This window comes from Hyperolius riggenbachi, chromosome 10, assembly GCF_040937935.1.
Source record: "Hyperolius riggenbachi isolate aHypRig1 chromosome 10, aHypRig1.pri, whole genome shotgun sequence".
Lineage (NCBI taxonomy): Eukaryota > Metazoa > Chordata > Amphibia > Anura > Hyperoliidae > Hyperolius > Hyperolius riggenbachi.
Window position 1 is genome coordinate 176,899,877 of NC_090655.1, and position 25,371 is coordinate 176,925,247.

The window sequence follows — 25,371 nt, forward strand, 5'->3', positions numbered from 1 at the left end:
AAGGACACAGCAGTCTGCAGGCATTATTATTATTATTATTATTATTGTATTTATAAAGCGCCAACATATTACGCAGCGCTGGACAATAAATAGGGATACATACATTGCAACAAGGGGTGGCAGACAGAGAGGTAGCAAACGGTTATACAACATAGCACAAGGTTATACATACAATCAGGGTATAAAATGCGGTTTACAGAGACCCGGCAAAACAAGTACGAGTTAGTCCATGAGAAGGGTGTAATTGCCGGGGTAGTAAGATTAAGAAGGACACACTAAGGGAGGGGGGAGGCCCTGCCAAGGCTTACAATCTAAAGGGTGGGGGGAGACATAAGGTAGGACTGTGGAAAGGGTGATTGACAAAGAGTTAGAGTGTGGTAGATGTGGGGTAGGCTATTTTAAAGAAATGTGTTTTGAGGGCTTGCTTGAAGGTGTTGAAGGAAGGAGCGAGTCTGAGGGGGAGTGGAAGGGAGTTCCATAGGGTGGGGGCAGCTCTTGAGAAGTCTTGTAAGCATGCATGGGAATGAGAAATGCGTGGGGAGGTCAGGCGGAGATCATTGGAGGACCGGAGGGGACGGGCAGGCATTGCAGATGAGCACCAATTACCCCATCTCCCCAGAGACTGTCCTGCTTGCCAGTTTGCACAGACACTCATTAACAGCATGTTGCTGCTGGTACAGCCGATCCAACATGAGCAACTTCTTAAACCTTAATGGCATCTATGCAGCCACAATTTCTAACAGCATCCTAAGCATCAAATGAAATTTGGACATACCTAGGGCTTCCTCCAGCCCCCCTGTAGCCTGCGAGGTCCTCCAGCATCCTCTTTGACTCGATTGCTCATGCTTACCTCACCTCGTTCCTGCGCTGGCTCACCTGCGAGGGTGGCGGAGTGCTCTGTCCGTATTGACTGAGAGATGCCAGCCTGACTTCCTCCTTGGGGCTGGCTTCTCCCTCTGTTGCTAGGTGCACGCGCCAGCTCCCCTTTTGTGCAGTGGCTGCAGGCAGTACTGCACCTGTTACTAATTGAGAGGCTGGCAACAGCATTCAAACAGCATTCTCACTGTTTGGATGCTGTTGCATCCCTGGTCAGCCATGGCATCTCCACACCGTATTCCCCCTGCTGGATACCCTATCCTTCGAACCAGGGTCTCCCCTTCCAAGTCATTCCCCTTTGGCTAATCCCTTTGCTGCCTGCTTGCCTGTCTGCCTGATTTAGCCTAAATGCTATCTTGCCTGCAGCCTAACCAGGATCCCTGCACTCCCTGTCAGTCTACTGTCTGTCTGCCATTCATCCTTCCCTGTTTCCCAGCCTGCACCTCCCGGCCTTCCTCCCTTTGCCTTTCCCAGTTCCCTGTCAGTCTCCCTGCCTCACTGCCCTGTCCATTGCAGTACCCCAGAGGAGTCCCTCAGCCTGCCAGTTTACTGGAGGAGCTCTCCAGTCACCTGCAGCTTCCCTGGTTTTCCCTCAGCCTGCCAGTTCTCTTTGGAAATTCCCTGGCACTTGCAGCTTCCCTGGGATTCCCTCAGCCTGCTAGTTCCCTCTGTGGAACTCTCCAGTTATCAGCAACCTCTCGGGGATTCCCTCAGGATGCTAGCTCCCTCCATGGAACTCTCCAGTGACCTATAGCTTTCCAGTGATTCCTTCAGCCTGTCAATAGAGATGTCGCGAACGGTTCCAGGCGAACTTTGGTGGTTCGCGTTCGCCTGCACCAGACGAACTTTTGCGGAAGTTCGATTCACCCCATAATGCACTACGAGGGTCAACTTTGACCCTCTGCATCACAGTCAGCAGGCACATTGTAGCCATTCAGGCTACACTAAGCCCTGGAGCCCCACCACCCCTTATATAAGACAGGCTCCGGCGGCCATTAGCCTCACTCGTGTGCATGCTAGAGACAGACTAGGGAGAGCTGCTGCAGACTTGTTCTTCTAGGGACAGATTAGTTAGGTTCTTGGCTGCTTAGCTTGCTCCTGGCTGATTATTATTGCTTTTATAGCACCCCTCAACAGCTCTTTTCAGAGCTCATCCTGTACTTTTTTTTTCTGTGTGTCAAACTGACACTTTTGTTGCATGCACAGCCTTGCTAATTCATAGTGTGTGTGCCACTGCCAGCAGCCCAGCACATTCAATGACTACCTGTGTGTGTGACAGGGAGCTGCACATTGTACTATCCAGTACTGCATATACCCAGTACCTGTTGTGTTCACTTAACCCACCTCATCACTGCATATACCTAGCTTTGTGTTGAGTGAACCCAGCTCACTGCAACTAACTACCTGTTGTGTTGAGTGAACCCACCTCACTGCATCTAAGTACCTTTACTGTTCAGTGAACCCACCTCACTGCATCTAACTACCTGTTGTGCTGAGTGAACCCACCTCACTGCATCTAACTACCTGTTGTGTTGAGTGAACCCACCTCACTGCATCTAAGTACCTTTACTGTTCAGTGAACCCACCTCACTGCATCTAACTACCTGTTGTGTTGAGTGAACCCACCTCACTGCATCTAAGTACCTTTACTGTTCAGTGAACCCACCTCACTGCATCTAAGTACCTTTACTGTTCAGTGAACCCACCTCACTGCATCTAACTACCTGTTGTGTTGTGTGAACCCACCTCACTGCATCTAAGTATCTTTACTGTTCAGTGAACCCACCTCACTGCATCTAACTACCTGTTGTGTTGTGTGAACCCACCTCACTGCATCTAAGTACCTTTACTGTTCAGTGAACCCACCTCACTGCATCTAACTACCTGATGTGTTGTGTGAACCCACCTCACTGCATCTAAGTATCTTTACTGTTCAGTGAACCCAGCTCACTGCATCTAAATACCTTTACTGTTCAGTGAACCCAGCTCACTGCATATACCTAGCATCCCCACGAGATGGACAAAATGGACAAACCAGGTAGAGGAAGAGGTAGAGGCAGACCCAGAGGAAGGCCACCAGGCACCGGCAGGTCTGTGCGAGGTGGTGTTGCTGTGATTTCATGCGGACCTGTCCCAAAGTACAGTGCTCAGAAGAAGGCACATGCCATCACTTCCCAAAATTGTGAGGACGTGGTTGAGTATTTAACACAGAACTCCTCATCTTCCGCAGCCAGTGCCACCAGTGCTAGTACAAGAACCACATCCGCTGCATTTGACACTTCACAGGAGTTATTTGGTGGTGGTGAAATCACTGATTCACAGCCACTACTGCAACAACAAGAAGAAGGCGCAGGTACACCACCTCATACGTCTGAGTTAGGTGGCGATAGTATGGAGGTAACGTGTGAGGAGGGGGATGATGAACTACCTGAAGTTGGTGCAGTTGAGGAGGTGTCTGAGGAAAGCGAAGCTGGGCAGGAGGATTATGATGACGATTATACGGATGCCACGTATGTTCCCAGTAGAGGAGATGACCAGGGGGACAGTTCAGAGGAGGAGTCAGAGAGGAGTAGGAGGAGACGACTCCATGATAGAAGCAGAGGGAGCTCGTCCTCAAAAACAGCTGGGGCAGTGTCCGGCGCCATGTATCGCCAGCTATGGACAGCCAGCCAACATGCCCTTCAATGTCAGCTGCTGATGCCACCGTAGCGCCATCACCCCAGGGGGGCTCAGCGGTTTGGAAATTTTTTAACGTGTGTGTTTCAGATCGGAGCAAAGCCATCTGTTGTCTCTGCCAGGAGAAATTGAGCCGTGAAAAGACCAACTCTCACGTAGGGACAAGTGCCTTACGAAGGCACCTGGAGAGAAGACACAAACAGCTATGGCAAGAACACCTGAGGAAAAGCCTCACCCAAAAGACAAGCCACCCTCCTTCTCCTCTTCCTCCTTCAGGTGCATCGTCTTCATCCGCTTTCTGCCTTGCACCTTCACAGCCACCCTCCTCCACACCACCTCTTCCCTTGAGCGGTTCCCTCTCCTCTGCCCACAGCAGTACCCAGCTGTCTGTGAAGGAAGTATTTGAGCGTAAGAAGCAAATGTCTGCCAGTCACCCTCTTGCCCGGCGTCTGAGGATCAGCATCTTTGACATTGGCAGGAGCAGCAGTGGGCGTGGAATGCGGGACCCACAGCCTGCTGCTTCATCTTCTGCCGCTACCACCAGCCGCACCACTCAACCCCAGGCCCCAAGCACCACAGGCCCAACCACCGCAGGCTGAAAAAAGATTTTTTCAGAAAAATCCAAGATTTTAGAAAAAAAAATGAAATAAAAATTAGCTACCTGCGTCAGCTTGTCAGGCACGGAGGACACCGTCCGCGCCCTCCGTGCCGTTCCGCCGGGTCCCCGCCACTCAGTAGCCCCCCGAACGGTCCCCGTCCGCGCAGCCCGGGTCGGGCTCTCCAGCCTGTACAAAGATGGCGGCCGGAGCTGGCCGCGGCTGCGCAGTACGCATAGCCGCGAGTGCGGCTGCGCAGCTCTAAGGCCAACTCCCTGATCCACGCTACTGTTACGTGGATCGGGGGGTTGGCCTCAGAGCTGCGCAGCCGCACTCGCGGCTATGCGTACTGCGCAGCCGCGGCCAGCTCCGGCCACAATCTTTGTACAGGCTGGAGAGCCCGACCCTGGCCGCACGGTCGGGGACCGTTCGGGGGGGGGGGGCTACTGAGCGGCGAGGACCCGGCGGAATGGCACGGAGGGCGCGGACGGCGTCCTCCGTGCCTGACAAGCTGACGCAGGTAGCTAACTTATTTTATTTTTTTTCTAAAATCTTGGCCTCGTAAGTCCTTTAAAGGTGGCCATGCACTATTATAATTATTATTAGTGATGAAGCGTACATCAAATTTTAGTTTCGCGAACGAGACCGCAAATTATCCACAAAAGTTTGAGAACAGGAGAACCGGGCTAACTGCCATAGACTTCAAAAGGCAAGCACATTTTAAAACCTACAGGGACTATTTCTGGCCACAAAAGTAATGGAAAAATTGTTTCAAGGAGCCTAAACACCTGGACCATGGGATGCCAGAGGGGGATCCATGGCAAAAGTCCCACCAAAAATTATGTAGTTGACATAGTTGTGTTTTAATCTCTAAAGGGAAGAAATCACATTTCATTCCTAAATTTGTGGAATAAAGTGCTTTAAAACATCTGGCATGCATACACGGCGATAAGGTAGTGTAAGGATTAGACCCGGTTCACACTGACAAACGAAACGCCGCGTTTAACGCAATGCAAACAACTGCAAAGATCTTTAGTGATTACGTCAGGTGAGCATATCTTTGTTTTTACTAGTTGACACCTCCAGGACATAAATGTTAGTCCTCTCGGCGGAAATCTTTGTGTAGTGGTGGGTAGTGGCCGCCGTGCTTATGTGCACAGTTGTCGGAGTGCAAGTGATCGTGGTTTTCCAGCATCTGTGGTCAGGCTGAGGTAGTTCAATGACAGTTAAGTAACCAAAAAACACTGATTCTGCACTGAAGCCTTATACGGGGGGGGGGGGGGTAGTTGGGGATACTAGATGCCAGCAGTGGTGGTGAAGGATTATTGGGTTATGGTCTGTGCACTAATAGATCCAGCAGACCTGTCTCCAACAGCACTGAGGTCTTATACAGGGGCCAGTAGGTAATATTAGATGCCAGTAGGCCAGTAGTGGGGTGAAGCATTATTGGGTTATGGTCGGTGCATTACTAGGACCAGCTAACTTGTGCACTGGACACAGAGCAGCAATACAATAGCATGACAAACAATATAACAGCCCTAAGAAGGGCTTAACTGTTCAGGACAATGTGGTAGCAGCAAGAATCTGCACTGAAGACACAGAGCACAGGCCTACCTAACTCTTACCCTGTCAGCAGCACATTCTCCCTGATCTGCCTTGTACAGAAGCCAAACACAGACTGCAAAATGGCTTCTGCACTGACTTTCTGAAAGGTGGTGGTGGTAAAGGGAGGAAACGGGGAGGGGGGGGGGTGCGGTCTTGGTGGGAGGGATAGCTGACTGGCTGCCATGTGTCTGCTGACTCTGGGGTGAGGGATCAAAGTTTGGCTCCATTATAATATATAGGGGTGGGGCAAAAAACACATGTATTTGCCTGAGGGGGTGAACGTGAACACCCCTTGTTCGCTGCGAACTAGTCGCCGGGTGAATAGTTTGGCCCATCTCTATTTAATACATGTATAGGAATATATATATATATATATATATATATACACACACAGTATATACACACACGACACAGACACACATGCTCCATACATTTACACGCCTGCACACGCATTCAACACACAAGCAGTATCTCTAAATCACTGCACTCTGTTAAAGAAAACCTGTACTGAAAAAAATTCCCCTGGGGGGTACTCACCTCAGCAGCGGGAAGCCTCTGGATCCTATTGAGGCTTCCCCCATCCTCCTGTGTCCCACGGCGGTCTAGCTGCAGCCCACGGAACGCACAGGCGACAATTGTCGGGCTGTGCAATATTTACCTTTTCTGGCTCCAGCGGGGGCGCTGTTGTGGTTCTTCTGATGGAGATAGGTGAAAATAGCCTATCTCTGTCGGGTCCGCTCTACTGCGCAGGTGCAGGAGACTTGCGCCTGCGCAGTAGAGCGACCCGACAGTGATCGGCTATTTTCGCCTGTTTTGCCTATCTCCGTGCAGAGAGCGCATACTGCGCCTGTGCTGGAGCCAAGGAGGTAAATATTTACATCGCCGCCACTCCGGGAGGATTTTTGCCGCCGCCCCCATGGGACCGAAGAGGACATTGGGAGCCTCGATAGGATCAGGAGGCTTCCACCACCCGAGGTGAGTACCCCCCAGGGGAGGTTTTTTCATTACAGATTTTCTTTAAAGAGAATCTGTATTGTTAAAATCGCACAAAAGTAAACATACCAGTGCGTTAGGGGACATCTCCTATTACCCTCTGACACAATTTCGCCGCTCCTCGCCGCATTAAAAGTGGTTAAAAACAGTTTTAAAAAGTTTATTTATAAACAAACAAAATGGCCACCAAAACAGGAAGTAGGTTGATGTACAGTATGTCCACACATAGAAAATACATCCATACACAAGCAGGCTATATACAGCCTTCCTTTTGAATCTCAAGAGATCATTTGTGTGTTTCTTTCCCCCTGTTCTTATGCACTGAAGTTTCAGGCTGCTTGTTTCTTCCTGCAAACAGCTTTGCCCTTGTCTGCAATTCTTCAGTATGTGAAAACCCAGCCAGCTCAGAGGACGATTTATCCAGCTTGTAAAATATAAGAGAGAAGAGAGAAGCTGCTCTAATCCTAAATAACACACAGGCAGTGTGCATAGAGGGGCCTGGAAGGGGGAGTTCATAGCAGAACCACAACACTGAAGAACTTGGCAGCAGGGCCGGATTTGTACTTCTTACCGCCCAAGGCCGACTATTACCAGCCGCCCCAACCGAAACCGTATCCTACCACCTCTCTCCACACACACCAATCCAAACATTTTTGGGCCGATGGTGTCCACTATTGGGGCTAGTGCCGAGGTCTCCATGGCAACATGAAGTGAATCAATCATGTCACACGGGGCAACTGGTCAATCAAGCGACCTACAGGTGATGGGCGTGGTGGGAGCCTTCCACCACACACACATAGTCAAAAGTGGCTCACAATTGGACATTGGGTGGGGTCAGCAACACGTAAAAGTGAGTCCTGTACCCACTGCTGTTTTCAGGGTAACAGTGCTGGCCAATCAATAATTAAGAAATGGGTACTGTGAGAGGCTGCCTTCTGTATTCTGTACTATTTGCTGGTGCTGCCCCTGGTCCTTTCATCCCCCACACCAAGTGCGTGAGACCCGGCCTTCTGTAACTGCCTGCAGCTGCTGCTATGTCATTAGACAAGGGGCTTGATTCACAAAGCGGTGATAACTCAGTTATCACGCCTAAAAGACTTTAGGCGTGATAAGCGGTGCAAAGCTGAGTTATCACCGATTTCTACTGCTCTTCGCGCGAAGCTCCCGCGCGCAAAGTTTTGCGCGCGTAGCGCACCGCGCTGCGCGCGCAAAGTCCCATAGGGCTCAATGGACGCTGCGCGCGAAGCAGGGCACACTGTGCGCGCAGCGCGGTGCGCTACGCGCGCAAAACTTTGCGCGCGGGAGATCGCGCGAGTTTCTTCTTATCACTCCTAAACTGAGTTTAGGCGTGATAAAGGGCTTTTCACAGGCGTGCAAACACTTTGCACCGCTTTGTGAATCAAGCCCAAGGTCTGGCTTTTTGCTAGTCACACACTGTTCACAAACGTTTGGTTAACGGACTGCAGCTGCCTGTAGCACAGCACAGGCAGATGCCAGCTGGTACTAATAGTGCAGTTATCCTGACCACTTTCATTTGTTTGGACACTTGCAAATAATGCCCTGCAAATAATGCCCACTGTCTGAAGGCCGCCCTTTGTTTATCTGGTGCCCTAGGCCATGGCCTATGTGGCCTTGCCAGAAATCCGGCCATGCTTGGCAGCCTTCCAGACACAGGCCGACAAGTCTGACAGGGGAAAGATACATTGATTTATTACAGAGACAGTGATAGTATAAAGTGCTGCAGTAAGCCAGAACACATTAGAATAGCTTTTTGAACTTGTAGGATGTTAAAAAACAGGATGCCATTTTTGTTACGGAGTCTCTTTAAGGCTGGTAATGGCGATGCTATTTCTCATCAGATCAACGGGTCGAATTGATTATTTCTGGCATGTCTGACCTGTACCTGATACAGAACAGGATCAATTTTGTTCAGTACTGATCTGAAAAACTATCCTGTTCTTGATCAGGAGCAGATTGGACATGACAGAATTTATTGGTTCGACCCATCGATCCGATGGAAAATTGGATTGTGTGTACCAGCATTTATCTCCCCTGTCATTGCTACAGCTTCCCATTGTCTTTCTCCTTCTTTTGTCATCTTCACTTTTCTGAGGGAGGGGGGTGCTGGATGTTCTCTCTCCTCTGATAACACTTTTATCAGTGTGGTATGGGCATGCAGCTGTTATATACAGTTAATAGCAAGTAGGAGGGAGAAGTAGTTCAGGCCAAATATATCCGAATATATTTATTTTTTCAACTTGGACCTTGGTGTCATCCCCAATTTCTGGTGAAACCTGTTGCAGTCTGCACCTCCCACACCCCCTTAGTGACGCCACTGTAAGAGCTGTTATTAGGTTTGATTGAAATAGAGCCTTTGGACTGGACGTTATAAACTTCTGGACAGGAAATGTTTGGCAACATTAATTGTATTACAGGTGTAGATAACAAGAAGATGAGGTCAGCAAAGGTAACCGTTAAGTGCTAGGGTCATGCAGATTTCCACCTTTGCTCACCTCTGTTACCAGGGAAAGTAATAAACCTGTAGTGGGTCTGTTAGGTAAAGATGCAAATGCATAATGGTTTCAATTTATAAAAAAATTAAATATAAAAAACACTGATAAACTAAAACTACAGCAGATGATTTTATGCATTGTAACCGAACAGAGTCTCTCAGAGTTCCATCTTTGTGTCTTATTTTTAGGAAAGCTGCTTGTGGATCTCTATAATGCTCTTTAAAAATTCTTTGTAAAAGTCTATTTTTCCTTCATTATTATGTTTATTTTGCTCCATTTTAAATAGGAAATGTTGTACTTAGAGGAAAACTTAGAGAAATGCACTAAGTTTAGAGAGTTTAGCTTTTCCAATTCTCCCTTATCTGTGATTAAACAGTAGTTGTAATTTTACCCCTCAGCTGTGTCAGCTGACTGCCATGGCAGAGAGCTCATTTGTAAACGCAGGATGTTAACAATATGTCTACTTCCATGATGGCAAGAAGTAGACAAATGTAGAATTATTGCAGGATTTGTATCAGCTGTAACAAAGTAATGTTTTATTTAAAGTTATTACCTTATTTGCCGCTGTATAAGACACTCCAGGATATAAGATGCACCTAGGATTAGAGGGCAAAAACCAGGGGGGAAAATATACTATACCTGGTGTGTCCATATTCCAGGAACATCTTATAATTAGGGGCAGCTCCAGAAAATTTTTTAGGGGGTGATATGCAGGTGCTGGATCTCTTCTAGGGGTATCTGTGAACTAAAAAAAGGTGTGTCTGTGCACTGGAAAGTGGGTGCGTATAGGTAATATAGTTGCCCCAGTATAGGTAGTATAGTTCCCCAATATAGGTAGTATAGCTGCTCCAGTATGGGTAGTATAGCTGCTTCAACATAGGTAGTATAGCTATCCCATTGTGGGTAGTATAGCTGCCCCAGTGTCGTTAGTATAGATGCCGCAGTATGGGTAGTATAGATGCCCCAGTATAGGTAGTATAGCTGCCCCAGCATAGGTAGTATGGCTGTCCCATTGTAGGCAGTATAGCTGCCTCATTATTGGTAGTATAGCTGCCCCAGTATGGGTAGTATAACTGCCCCAGTATGGGTAGTATAGCTGCCCCAGCGTAGGTAGTATAGCTGCCCCAGTGTACGTAGTATAGCTGCCCCAGTATGGGTAGTATAGATGCCCTATCATTGGTAGTGTGGCGACCCAGTGTATGCAGGATAGCTTCCCCAGTATGGGTAGTATAGATACCCCAGTATGGGTAGTATAGCTGCCCCAGCATTGGTAGCATAGCTGCCCCAGTGTAGGTAGTATAGCTGCCCCAGCATAGGTAAAATAGCTGCCCTAGTGTATGTAGTATAACTGCTCCAGTATGGGTAGTATAGATGCCCCAGTATGGGTAGTAGAGCTACCCCAGTATGGGTAGTAGAGCTGCCCCAGTATAGGTAGCATAGCTGCCCCAGTATGGGTAGTATAGGTGCCCCAGTATGGGTAGTATAGATGTCACAGTATAGGTAGTAGAGCTGCCCCAGTATAGGTAGTAGAGCTGCCCCAGTATAGGTAGTAGAGCTGCCCCAAGCTCCCCCCTCCGTTCCCGCGGCCGCCACTCATGTATCCTTCTGAGCTGGCGACTGCAACCTTTATGAACGTTCACGCCGCCTCCTCTTCTTCTGCGTCATAGGCGCTCCCACCTCTTCTCCCTCTGTAGTTAGATAGCTACAAGAAAATGGCCGCCGAAGTCCGCATTTGTGGACATCGGTGGCCATTTTCTTGTAGCACTGCTCTAATTACAGATCGGGGTGGTAATCGGCGACACAGGGGTGCTAAGGGGGTGCAGCCCATGCTTATAATGGTATTCCCTTCTGTCTCCAGGTGTCCCCTTCTGTCCTCTTTGATCCCCTGTGTGTCTTCTTCTGCCCCCAGATGTCCCCTGTGTATCCCCATTTGTCTTCTTCTGTTGCTGGTTGTCCCCCATGTTTGCCCTCTGTGTGGCCGTTCTGTCCAGCTGTGTGTACCACCCGTGTTCCTTTCTGTCCTCAGATGTCCCATTCTGTCCTCTGTGTGTCCCCTGTATATCTCCAGGTGTCCTCTTCTTCTGTGGCTGGGACCCCCCCCCCCCAACCCCTCTGTAGCCCCTCTTTCCAGCCACCTAGTCCCCTGAACGGGGATCGCTGATGTCCTCACTTCTCCCTCTAGTCACCGGCGCTTGTGTAGAGTCATCTACACCAGTGCCGGTGGTCCAACGAATTAGCCTAAATCGTCGAACTAACCTACATCCCATAGATTTTACTATCCCCTCCCCCTCCTTAACCCTCCTGTCTATGCATCTGTCAGTGAATGTCGGGAGATTTGATGAGTAGGCAATTTCGTTGGCAAGCCTCGTCACTAGAGTGAGAAGTAAGGATGTCGGTGATCCCCGGTCAGCATGGATTCAGTAAGGCATGCTGGCTACCACTTAGAGATGAGCGTAATGACCTAATTACGATTTTGCGAAATTTCGCGTAATTAGTGTAATTACGATTATGGCCGTAAGTACATAATCGTAATGAAGAAGGATTTCGCGAAATTTCGCGTAAGCGTAATTTTCGCGTAATTTTCGCATTACAGTCGTATCATGCCGTAATTTCGCATTAAACGCTACCGTAATTTCGCATTAAACCGTAACGCTCCGTATAATATAAAAAAGCCGCCGACTTTAAGGGTTAATAGCAAAGCCCCCTTAAATGTTAAGAGCCTCAAATTTGGAGAATATATTAAGGAGATCAGGAGGAATAAGAGGAAAAAATTTTTTTTCAAAAAGACCTTATAGTTTTTGAGAAAATCGATGTTAAAGTTTCAAAGGAAAAATGTAAACATTTAAAAACCCGCCGACTTTAACGGTTAATAGCAAAGCCTGCTTAAAGTTTAGGAACACCAAATTCCCAGGGTATATTAAGGGGGTCAGTGGGAATAAGAGGAAAAAATTTTTTTTCAAAAAGACCTTATAGTTTTTGAGAAAATCGATTTTTAAGTTTCAAGGGCGAAAATGTCTTTTAAATGTGGAAAATGTCAGTTTTTTTTGCACAGGTAACAATAGTGTATTATTTTCATAGATTCCCCCAAGTGGGAAGAGTTTTACTTACTTCGTTCTGAGTGTGGGAAATATAAAAAAAAAACGACGTGGGGTCCCCCCTCCCAGACCTCTTTAACCCCTTGTCCCCCATGCAGGCTGGGATAGCCAGAATGCGGAGCACCGGCCGCGTGGGGCTCCGCACCCTGACTATACCAGCCCGCATGGTCCATGGATTGGGGGGTCTCGGAAGGGGAGGGGCAGCCAAGCTTTCCCCTCCCCCTCCGAGCCCTTGTCCAATCCAAGGACAAGGGGCTCTTCTCCACCTCCGATGGGCGGTGGAGGTGGAGGCCGCGATTTCCTGGGGGGGAGGTTCATGGTGGAATCTGGGAGTCCCCTTTAAAAAGGGGTCCCCCAGATGCCCACCCCCCCTCCCAGGAGAAATGAGTATAGAGGTACTTGTACCCCATACCCATTTCCTTTAAGAGTTAAAGTAAATAAACACACAGACACTTAGAAAAAGTATTTTAATTGAACAAAAAACATAACCACGAAAAAAGTCCTTTAATATTCTTAATTAACCATTAATACTTACCTGTCCCTTTAAATAAATGATCCCTCGCAATATCCTCGGAAATGTTCTATCAGTTACAATGTAACAAAGTTATTACAATGTATCAACTTTGTTACATTGTAACTACGCCGCACCCGACGTCACTCACCGCCGTCGCCGCCACCGCGTCTGCGCTGCAGGACCCGACAGAGCTCTGAGCTATAGCTCAGAGCTCTCTAAGCATCTTTGTATTTGGGCTCCAAGGAGCCCCATTGGTCCTTAGCAGACCAATGGGGTTCCTTCTGATTTGAAGGAACCCCATTGGTCTGCTAAGGACCAATGGGGCTCCTTGGAGCCCAAATACAAAGATGCTTTAGAGAGCTCTGAGCTATAGCTCAGAGCTCTGTCGGGTCCGTGCAGGACGCTAAGTCCCCGCCGGCTCCGCTGCCCTCCCCGCCTCTCCCACATGTCACCCAGGGTGACAGATGTGGGCGGGGTGGACAGCGGGAGCTGCGGGGACTTAGCGTCCTGCACGGACGCGTATGCGGCGGCTGAGCGGCGAGTGGCGTCGGGTGCGGCGTAGTTACAATGTAACAAAGTTGATACATTGTAATAACTTTGTTACATTGTAACTGATAGAACATTTCCGAGGATATTGCGAGGGATCAATATCCTTGGATTGGACAAGGGCTCGGAGGGGGAGGGGAAAGCTTGGCTGCCCCTCCCCTTCCGAGACCCCCCAATCCATGGACCATGCGGGCTGGTATAGTCAGGGTGCGGAGCCCCACGCGGCCGGTGCTCCGCATTCTGGCTATCCCAGCCTGCATGGGGGACGTTTTTTTTTTATATTTCCCACACTCAGAACGAAGTAAGTAAAACTCTTCCCACTTGGGGGAATCTATGAAAATAATACACTATTGTTACCTGTGCAAAAAAAACTGACATTTTCCACATTTAAAAGACATTTTCGCCCTTGAAACTTAAAAATCGATTTTCTCAAAAACTATAAGGTCTTTTTGAAAAAAAATTTTTTCCTCTTATTCCCACTGATCCCCTTAATATACCCTGGGAATTTGGTGTTCCTAAACTTTAAGCAGGCTTTGCTATTAACCGTTAAAGTCGGCGGGTTTTTAAATGTTTACATTTTTCCTTTGAAACTTTAACATCGATTTTCTCAAAAACTATAAGGTCTTTTTGAAAAAAAAATTTTTCCTCTTATTCCTCCTGATCTCCTTAATATATTCTCCAAATTTGAGGCTCTTAGCATTTAAGGGGGCTTTGCTATTAACCCTTAAAGTCGGCGGCTTTTTTATATTATACGGAGCGTTACGGTTTAACGCGAAATTACGGTAGCGTTTAATGCGAAATTACGGCATGAACGAAACGCGAAATTTCGCGTTGAAAATTACGCTTACGGTATTTTCAATTACGATTTTAATGGCAATTTCGCTACGCTAATTTCGCATCGTAATCGCAAATTTCGCATGCGTAATTATAGTAATGCGAAATTACGAAAATTTCAGCTCAACTCTACTACCACTACATTTAACATGCACGGGAAGCGTGGGGGCAGGACAAAGCAGCCACATGGGATGGAAGGGGAGACATTAATACACAGGAGCAGAGATACAGACTACGGGACTAGACAGAGCAGCCACACAGGTGACAGAAGGGGGTGATAGAATTTTTGCATGACAGGGGGACACATAATACATTGGGAGTGGCACACCAGAGTGACAGAGACATGTGGCTGGGACTATGCAGGGAATCCCCAATGATGCGGCAGTTTCGGCAGTTTGTATCGGTGGCCGATCGTAAGTTGGGGATTCCCTGCCTTTGCCATATAAGACAATTGACTTTTTCTCCCCATTTTTTTGGGAGTAAAAGTGCGTCTTATATGCCGGAAAATATGGTATGCTGTTGCTTGTCTTTTAGAGCAGAGAGGAGGTTCTGAGTTCAGGACAGCTTAATAAAAAAAAATATATATAAATAAAATAAAAAACAATGCAGCTTTCTTACCAAACTGCTTAGCCCAATCTAAAAAAAACCCTTGCTCTTGGGCTTTCAACCTATCCTCGCATATAAGGCAATCTTACTCTTTGTCTGTTTTTTTTTCTGTTGAGTTTACTGTCACTTTAATATCCTATTGATTCACAATCCAAAAGCTTCAGTTCAAATTTAACATGACATATACTTTTTGGTATTATAATTCTCTAAATAGTGTGCTGCTTTTTTATGTAATGACTGTTCTGTAAAAAATGTTTTAGATCTCATACCTATCTTTTCTTTATCCACAGGAGACATACAGTGCTTCATACAGTGTTGTCTACATAAAGACATGCTTCGTTACAAAAAACATAAGAGGCATGCAGATGGCGTTGCATCCAGTGGTGTGGGTGTGATGGATGATACAGACCAAGAAGTAAGCAACTTTACAGACAGAGCATTCAGGAGTTTATGTGTTGCTGAAGAAGAACCTTTCAATGATGTTCCTCACATACCTTCCCCAATCAGAGGAATGCCACTTTCCACAAAGTATCACCTTGGTATTTTTAACCTTTCAGTAAGAAAGACTCAGCCCCTGGCACAGCTACCCACAGTTCCAAAACAACGTGGGAAGTGGGCTCCAACATTCCAACCACTGCTTAACTCCACAAAGGATGGGTTAATTGTTGCTAAGCCCAACACCAACAAGTTATTTGTTCCTCAGCCCACTGGATATAAACAGCGCTCCAAAGTTTCATCTCTGATAAAGACTTTTGACAATATTGAAAATGAAAGACCAGAAGGAGATGAATTATCTTCCCCTAACGTTATACAAAGAGGGAAGATGACAACAGAAGAAGAACCTTTTTGTGATAATGTAAGACAAACTGATATTAGCAATGAGCCTTTAGAATCTATTAAACCAGATGATATGAATCTTGAAGACAGTCGTAATTTACACAGACGTACAGCCAGAGAGGTATTCTTGGAGTCTCAGGTGGAAATTTGCTCCAGACATTCAGGATCACCATGTTTATTAGGATCACCAATACCAGACCAAACCAAAAAAGTGGAGAAGCAAAAAGATTCATTGAGAAGAACAGCCTTTCTACATAGTGAAAACAGTGCATTTAAATCATGGACAGATATTCATAAAAGACATACTGCGGAAGATGAAAGTGATAGTTCCATCCCTGGAACACCTCCTCTGTTAAGATCAGGAACACCATGTTCTCCTTTACTACAACGAATAACACCTAGAACAAGAGCTAGAGAAGCAGGATCAGATGTTGGATGGGGCTCTCCTGCATCTACAATTTCCAACACTTATGACCCGATTCAGATGTTAAGGACTGTACCTCCTCTGCCAACCAAAAGAATGTCAAAACAAAGTAGAGAACTGAGCCACAGAACTCCAAGGGTTCACTCAGCAAACAAAAACCAAGCAGAAGATATACAAACAGAAGTACCTTGTCAGTCACCAAAAGAACAGCTTGGCATGATGGCCCAGTCTAAATCTCCAGCAAAATTAAAACAAAAAGTTTACACACATCCGGGCACAGAGGAAGCATCTAAAACATTACAGCCTTTGCCAAATCAAAATGGGGAAATACAGGAAAAGGTAAACTCAATACAAGAAGCTAAAAAGCAAGAAATGACAGCCAAAGAAGATGACATCAAGATATCTAATAAGCCCATGGCATCCTCTGGAAGAATAAAGACATTAATTAAGCAAATAGAAAAAGAAACCATCAAGGATGTAGTTCCTGTTCATGTACCTGAGAAAAAACACCATCTAAAAGAACAGAAAGAGGACAATACAGAGCTCTTGCCAGCAACTTCATTTTCATTATGTTCGAATCCAAACTCTCCATTAAGTAATAATGTCCATGTACCTCCATGGAGACGAACAAACATTCATAAGATAGAACTGGAAGAAAAGTTGCTCAGCAAACCTGTAAGTATGAAAGAATCAGCTACAGAGCAGCTCAATGGCAACCTGCCTTCAAGTAAAGAAGATTATTTAGAAGACAGGCCCAGTATTTCTTCTTTTAATATCATAAATCTTTTGACACCTGTGATAAGTAGGAAGAGCATACAAGAAGCCCTGGAAGAGCAGCCTATGACAATAACTCCTCCTCCACCCACTAAGACAATAACACTTACAGATCAGGACCAGGAAGAAATACATTTGTACCGTAAGAGAAATGAATATAAATCAAAAGCTCCAAGTCTACTTTTCAATCTGAAAGATGTGAGGAAAAGAGTTAAGTGCACATATAATCCAGCAACAATTCCTCAGAATGGTTATGAAAATAATCAAACAGTAGATGGAAAAATACAAGATACATTGAGCAAAGATATTCCTGGTAATGGCATCAATAAATTGTCAGAAAAAGATAATTTAAGCAACATTGACCAGACGCATGTCTTAGTATCAATCAAACAAAACGAAAATAAACCTGAGTTTTTTGGAAATGCTTCTGATAATTATTTATCTCTGAGTTCTCCACCACAGGTTATAGTAAATAAAGCACTTGCAAATATAGACATTCATCCTGAAAAAGACCTCCAAGATGAAATTGTCCCAAAACAATATACACCTTTGTCCCAATTTAGTCCTACTGAAACTCCCTTAACAAAACAAGTAGATTATCCTGTACTAAATCTTTATCCCAAGGGAGGTACAGGTATGAATGTGGAACAAAAAGAGAATGCTTATGTAGCTTGGAGGAAAAAAACAGAGCCAATTTCTTTGCAAGATGAAAATGTTAATCAAGAAAGTGAATGGGGTGATATATCAGAAAATGCCCCTACTGCAAACATGGAAAAGGAACTGGAGAATGAAGAAAGACACACAAACCAAACTGAAAACTCCATAGACATAGAAAGACAGTGTTCTGCTGAAAGTGATGAAGATGGAAAAGAAAAAGAAAAGAATGACAGCATGAAGGATGAGATACTTTATTATGCTGTGAGCAATGGCAAAACTGAAAGCAAAGAAGATTATGAAGTGCTAGATACAGAGAGAGTAGAAAACGTAGAAGATAAAAAACCACATGTATGTGATAATCAAGGTGAAGATAGTACAAATGCAGAGGAGATTAAACGACCATCTAGTATAATTCCTTCGTTTAAACACAACTTGTTCCACATAAAAGATAATAAAGTTAGATCTTCTCCTGTTACAAAGTCAGTGAGACCCCTTCTGAGAAGTCTTTCAGAGGACTGCCTAATTTATCATAAAGGTGAAGAATATAACTTTATAAAAGAGAAAAGAGACTTTAGAATTGCAACGCCAAATGTATGGAAAAATAAGGACACAAAAACAAATATATATCAATCAGAAAATATGAAAGTACATAACGATGAAGAACTCTGGAAATTTTCAGCTACACAACCAGAAAAGGACGGAAAATATAAAGAAGTAAATACACGAAAGGAAGAAGCTGACAAAGAAGAACTCTGGAGGAAACTTTCTAACACTACTCATGAATGGAGAAAAAATGAAGCAGAGACTGCAGAATCAATTGAATTAAGCAGAATCTCATGTAACCAAAATTCACCACCCCTAAATGAGCCATTTTTTTACCCAGTTGAAATGTGTGTCTCAGAAGTCACCGGCCTTTCTCCAGAATGTAATGCATTGCTGGGTCACAATATAAATGAATCCATGGTAAATGGAGAACATGCAAGCTCTCCAGCTTTTGATACTGCAGACACAAATTATTCTTCCCTTGACAACGGACATTTTGAAGATGCTGTATCCTTTTCAGAAGATATTGCCTGTTCTACCATAACCAGTCCCATGTCAGAAAGCATTACCTGCTCCATGGTAGCCAGCCCAATGTCTGTGAATACTCAAAGTTCTGGTTTTGCCACAGCTCTTTCTGCATTAGATGATATCTCAAGTCCACCTTTAATATATACAAACTCAAAAGCTGAAAAGTGCAGTTTCTTGGTTCCTGATATTTACACTCCTAGTAATTTGGAGACCAAAACTCATGAGTTCATAAAACATTCACAGGAAAAAGAACCTTGTCTCAACATAGAGAACATTGCACAAGCAGCAAAACCACCAGCAGTGCCTCCCAAAACTGAAAAAGCACTACGCCGTGCCAAGCGCCTGACCAAAAAACGCAGAAAAACTGATATCCCTCAGAGGATACAAGAAGGCGTTTTGCAGGAGTCAGATTTAGTTCTAGATGTGCCATCTCCTGCCAATATCATACCAACTGCAATTGCACCACAATCAACTTTAAAACCAGGACCCAGCATGTTAAGAACATTACAGCAAGAGGAATTAATTTCTGAGTCCTCAACCCCATCTCTCCCAACTACACAACGCAAACTCTTGCAAGATCCTGATTCAGGGCAGTATTTTGTGGTGGACATTCCTGTTCATTTCCGTATCAAAACCTTTTATGATCCAGAAACTGGAAAATATCTACAAATGTCCTTACCTCCATCAGAAAGATCAACTCCAACATTGGATATGTCAAACAGCCCATTTACATTGTACCAAAGGCTTGGCCCAGTGCCAGTTGCATCTATAGCATCTCTAAAACAAACCACCCAGCTGCCTAATCATAATCATTTGGACATTGAAGAGAAGGAAGGATCATGGCATGAAGGAGAAGATGATTGTTTAAAAATGCGGCACTCCGCAGACTGTGACTCCTGTGACCAAAGTATGGCAGAGACTCCACACAGCATGGACAAAACTGCAAACAGGACAAGAAGTCCAGACATTATTTCCATGGGAGATATAGAAGATTTTGCTATGGAAGCAATTTCATGAATTTGAAACAGTCATAAAGAGGAATATGAAATCCTCAGAGCACTTGTATAAAATAGTAATATACAGTTTGTCAGTTTTTGAACAGGACACGTTGAATGAAATTTAATACATCCCAGATGTTGCATATGGATTTAGCATTGCAACTTAAGGAAGAAAAAAGTTGCAAAGATTTTGTAGTTTACTTAAAGCCCACCTGAACTGAGAAGCAACTGGTATTGTTTAAAAGGAAATAAATATGGTAGCCTCCATATGCCTCTCAGTTCAGAGGTACTTTGAAATGGTTGGTTAGGCTGGTTGGTTATAGTGATATATATATATATTATTCACACATTTCCTGCATGGCAGGAGTTAAATTATTATCTATACAATCTAATCCTAGGAGCACCAGAACCCTGGCAGAGTAATCCTTACATAACCTTTCATTAATATTGGACATAGTAATTACATATGTCTTCAGCTGTTCTGAACAGTCATTTTATCATTATACTTGTACTAGCATACAACAGAATACATTTGTAGAATTATGCTGCCCATTTATTAAATTCAAATGTATTTCTTCAACTTCTGCTAATATTTCTAATAACAGATCACACCAAGGAAAGCAAACTAGAACTTTTTGTAGTCAGTAAGCCTAACTCAGGCCTTTAACAGGATAATGCAGATGGTTTTACTACCAGTTTGTTTTGGGGAGACTTGTGGACCCATATGCAATAAGTCTCATTTCATTTTATGTATAACATGGAAGCAAACACATTAGATACCATTGAATACAGATTTATTGGACAAGATATGTAGATACTTGTAGGCTCCCTGCACACTGCAAATCAGTTTTGCGATTCCGATTCTGTTTCCCATTCCGATTTGCAATTCCGATTTTCCCTAACTGCAATCAACAGAAAAAAGGAGGAAAAAACGCAGCATGCAGTAACGATTAAAAATCGCAATCGGATGTAAAAATCGATTAAAAATAGGAAATGGAATCGCATGCAGTGTGCAGGGAGCCTTAGTTAGATTCAAAACAGTCACTTTTGTTCAGTACAGATACAGTTTTAACTGCATATGTTTGCTGCAAAGCATTCTGTGTCCAATCATCCACTCACCTTTGTATCATATAAATCTTTTATTCCAATGATCGACTTGAATACAGAGCCTACATAGGATGCTTTTTATTTTAATTCTTTAAACTGCTGTAAAGACAGTGTATAGCATAAAGACACATTTATATACAGTTATGTCAGTAAACCTGACTCAAATATTTTGGTGAAAATAACCATACCAGTGACAAAATAAGCTTTTTATGTTGTCAAAAATAGATGCCCGAGCCAGAATATATGATATTGTGATTAGTCCTTTGCAGTGGACAACTAGTATGCATACATGTGAAAGTGCTGCACGCAAATTTGGGTGCCGGTTTTCTAGAAAAAAGTATCTTTTCACAGGGTGCAGGAAATAACCAGCAGTAGAATATTGGTAATTTTACAAATATTCTACTACTTATATCATAGAGCGAAATATTGGTAATATTTGCCAATATTTCATTATGATCTAACCTTCTCACGAAGAACCCCCCTGGTTGTGCCTAACCCAAATCTTCCTCCATGCCTAACTTTAACCCCCCTCTTCTTTGGTCATGCCCAACCTTACTCCCTCCCCCCAGTCAGTGCCTCTACCCTTAACCTACCCTGGTGGGCACCTAACCTTAACCACTTCCCGACCGCCTAACGCACAGAGGCGGCCGGGAAGTGGAGCCCTGAAGGACCAGCTCACCCACAGAGGCGGCGGTCCTTCTAAGGGCATGGGCGGAGCGATCGCGTCATCCGTGACGCGATCCTCCGCCGGCGCCTGTCACCGCTCGCCCGCCGCAACATCCCGCCGGCTATACGGAAGCGCCGGCGGGATGTTAACCCCGCGATCGCCGCATACAAAGTGTATAATACACTTTGTAATGTTTACAAAGTGTATTATACAGGCTGCCTCCTGCCCTGGTGGTCCCAGTGTCCGAGGGACCACCAGGGCAGGCTGCAGCCACCCTAGTCTGCACCCAAGCACACTGATTTCTCCCCCCCCCTGCCCCAGATCGCCCACAGCACCCATCAGACCCCCCCCTGCCCACCCCCCAGACCCCTGTTTGCACCCAATCACCCCCCTAATCACCCATCAATCACTCCCTGTCACTATCTGTCAACGCTATTTTTTTTTATCCCCCCCCTGCTCCCTGCCCCCTCCTGATCACCCCCCACCCCTCAGATTCTCCCCAGACCCCCCCCCCCCCCAGACCACCCCCCCCCCCTGTTTACTGTATGCATCTATCCCCCTGATCACCTGTCAATCGCCTGTCAATCACCTGTCAATCACCCGTCAATCACCCGTCAATCACCCCCTATCACTGCCACCCATCAATCAGCCCCTAACCTGCCCCTTGCGGGCAATCTGATCACCCCCCCACACCAATAGATCGCCCACAGATCCGACATCAGATCACCTCCCAAATCCATTGTTTACATCTATTCTCTCCTCTAAACACCCACTAATTACCCATCAATCACCCATCAATCACCCCCTATCACCACCTGTCACTTTTACCTATCAGATCAGACCCTAATCTGCCCCTTGCGGGCACCCAATCACCCGCCCACACACTCAGATTGCCCTCTGACCCCCCCTTATCAATTCACCAGTGCATTAATTACATCTGTTCTTCCCTGTAATAACCCACTGATCCCCTGTCAATCACCTGCCAATCACCTATCACCCATCAATCACCCCCTGTCACTGCCACCCATCAATCACCCCCTGTCACTGCCACCCATCAATCAGCCCCTAACCTGCCCCTTGCAGGCAAACTGATCACCAACCCACACCAATAGATCGCCCGCAGATCCGACATCAGATCACCACCCAGGCGCAGTGTTTCCATCTATTCTCTACCCTAAACACCCACTAATTACCCATCAATCACCCCCTGTCACTGCTACCTATCAGATTAGACCCCTATCTGCCCCTAGGGCACTCAATCACCCGCCCAAACCCTCAGAATGCCCTCAGACCCCAGCCCTGATCACCTCGCCAGTGCATTGCTTGCATCTATTCCTCCCTCTAATCACACCTTGAGACACCCATCAATCACCTCCTGTCACCCCCTAGCACACCTACCCATCAGATCAGGCCCCAATTTGCCCCGTGTGGGCTCCTGATCACTCAGCCAAACCGTCAGATCCCCCTCAGACCCCCTTCCGATCACCTCCCCAGTGCATTGATTGCATCTATTTTCCCCTCTAACCACCCCCTGAGACACCCATCAATCACCTCCTGTCACCCCCCTAGCACTCCTATCCATCAGATCAGGCCCAATACAACCTGTCATCTAAAAGGCCACCCTGCTTATGACCGGTTCCACAAAATTCGCCCCCTCATAGACCACCTGTCATCAAAATTTGCAGATGCTTATACCCCTGAACAGTCATTTTGAGACATTTGGTTTCCAGACTACTCACGGTTTTGGGCCTGTAAAATGCCAGGGCGGTATAGGAACCCCACAAGTGACCCCATTTTAGAAAAAAAGACACCCCAAGGTATTCTGTTAGGTGTATGACGAGTTCATAGAAGATTTAATTTTTTGTCAAAAGTTAGCGGAAATTAATTTTTATTGGTTTTTTTCACAAAGTGTCATTTTCACTAACTTGTGACAAAAAATAAAATCTTCTATGAACTCGCCATACACCTAACGGAATACCTTGGGGTGTCTTCTTTCTAAAATGGGGTCACTTGTGGGGTTCCTATACTGCCCTGGCATTTTAGGGGCCCTAAACCGCGAGGAGTAGTCTAGAAAACAAATGCTTCAAAATGATCTGTGAATAGGACGTTGGGCCCCTTAGCGCACCTAGGCTGCAAAAAAGTGTCACACATGTGGTACCGCCGTACTCAGGAAAAGTAGTATAATGTGTTTTGGGGTGTATTTTTACACATACCCATGCTGGGTGGGAGAAATTTCTATGTAAATGGACAATTGTGTGTAAAAAAATCAAACAATTGTCATTTACAGAGATATTTCTCCCACTTAGCATGGGTATGTGTAAAAATACACCCCAAAACGCATTATACTACTTCTCCTGAGTACGGTGGTACCACATGTGTGGCACTTTTTTACACCCTAAGTACGCTAAGGGGTCCAAAGTCCAATGAGTACCTTTAGGATTTCACAGGTCATTTTGCGACATTTGGTTTCAAGACTACTCCTCACGGTTTAGGGCCCCTAAAATGCCAGGGCAGTATAGGAACCCCACAAATGACCCCATTCTAGAAAGAAGACACCCAAAGGTATTCCGTACGGAGTATGGTGAGTTCATAGAAGATTTTATTTTTTGTCACAAGTTAGCGGAAAATGACACTTTGTGAAAAAAACTATTAAAATCAATTTCCGCTAACTTGTGACAAAAAAATAAAAACTTCTATGAACTCACCATACTCCTAACGGAATACCTTGGGGTGTCTTCTTTCTAAAATGGGGTCATTAGTGGGGTTCCTATACTGCCCTGGCATTTTAGGGGCCCTAAACCGCGAGGAGTAGTCTTGAAACAAAAATGACCTGTGAAATCCTAAAGGTACTCATTGGACTTTGGGCCCCTTAGTGCAGTTAGGGTGCAAAAAAGTGCCACACATGTGGTATCGCCGTACTCGGGAGAAGTAGTATAATGTGTTTTGGGGTGTATTTTTACACATACCCATGCTGGGTGGGAGAAATACCTCTGTAAATGACAATCTTTTGATTTTTTTACACACAATTGTCCATTTACAGAGGTATTTCTCCCACCCAGCATGGGTATGTGTAAAAATACACCCCAAAACACATTGTACTACTTCTCCCGAGTATGGTGATACCACATGTGTGGCACTTTTTTGCACCCTAACTGCGCTAAAGGGCCCAAAGTCCAATGAGTACCTTTAGGATTTCACAGGTCATTTTGAGAAATTTCGTTTCAAGACTACTCCTCACGGTTTAGGGCCCCTAAAATGCCAGGGCAGTATAGGAACCCCACAAATGACCCCATTTTAGAAAGAAGACACCCCAAGGTATTCCGTTAGTAGTATGGCGAGTTCATAGAAGATTTTATTTTTTGTCACAAGTTAGCGGAAATTGATTTTAATTGTGTTTTTTCACAAAGTGTCATTTTCCGCTAACTTTTGACAAAAAATAAAATCTTCTATGAACTCACCATACTCCTAACGGAATACCTTGGGGTGTCTTCTTTCTAAAATGGGGTCATTTGTGGGGTTCCTATACTGCCCTGGCATTTTAGGGGCCCTAAACCGTGAGGAGTAGTCTTGAAACAAAATTTCTCAAAATGACCTGTGAAATCCTAAAGGTACTCATTGGACTTTGGGCCCTTTAGCGCAGTTAGGGTGCAAAAAAGTGCCACACATGTGGTATCGCCGTACTCAGGAGAAGTAGTATAATGTGTTTTGTGGTGTATTTTTACACATAACCATGCTGAGTGGGAGAAAGATCTCTGTAAATGGACAATTGTGTGTAAAAAAAATTAACAAATTGTCATTTACAGAGATATTTCTCCCACCCAGCATGGGTATATGTAAAAATACACCCCAAAACACATTATACTACTTCTCCTGAGTATGGCAATACCACATGTGTGGCACTTTTTTGCAGCCTAACTGCGCTAAGGGGTCCAAAGTCCAATGAGCACCTTAAGGCTTTACAGGGGTGCTTACAATTTAGCAC

General features: G+C 45.3%; 1 protein-coding gene across 1 annotated transcript in view; it reads left to right on the forward strand.

Moving 5' to 3' along the window:
* Positions 1-21,332, forward strand: part of C10H10orf71 (chromosome 10 C10orf71 homolog) — a 262,233-nt gene extending 240,901 nt beyond the window's left edge. Inside the window, exon 2 of the mRNA XM_068255298.1 lies at positions 15,145-21,332. Coding sequence (XP_068111399.1) covers positions 15,186-19,634 — 4,449 coding nt within the window. The 5' untranslated portion in view covers positions 15,145-15,185 and the 3' untranslated portion in view covers positions 19,635-21,332. The remainder of the gene's footprint in view (positions 1-15,144) is intronic.
* Positions 21,333-25,371: the final 4,039 nt, after the last annotated feature.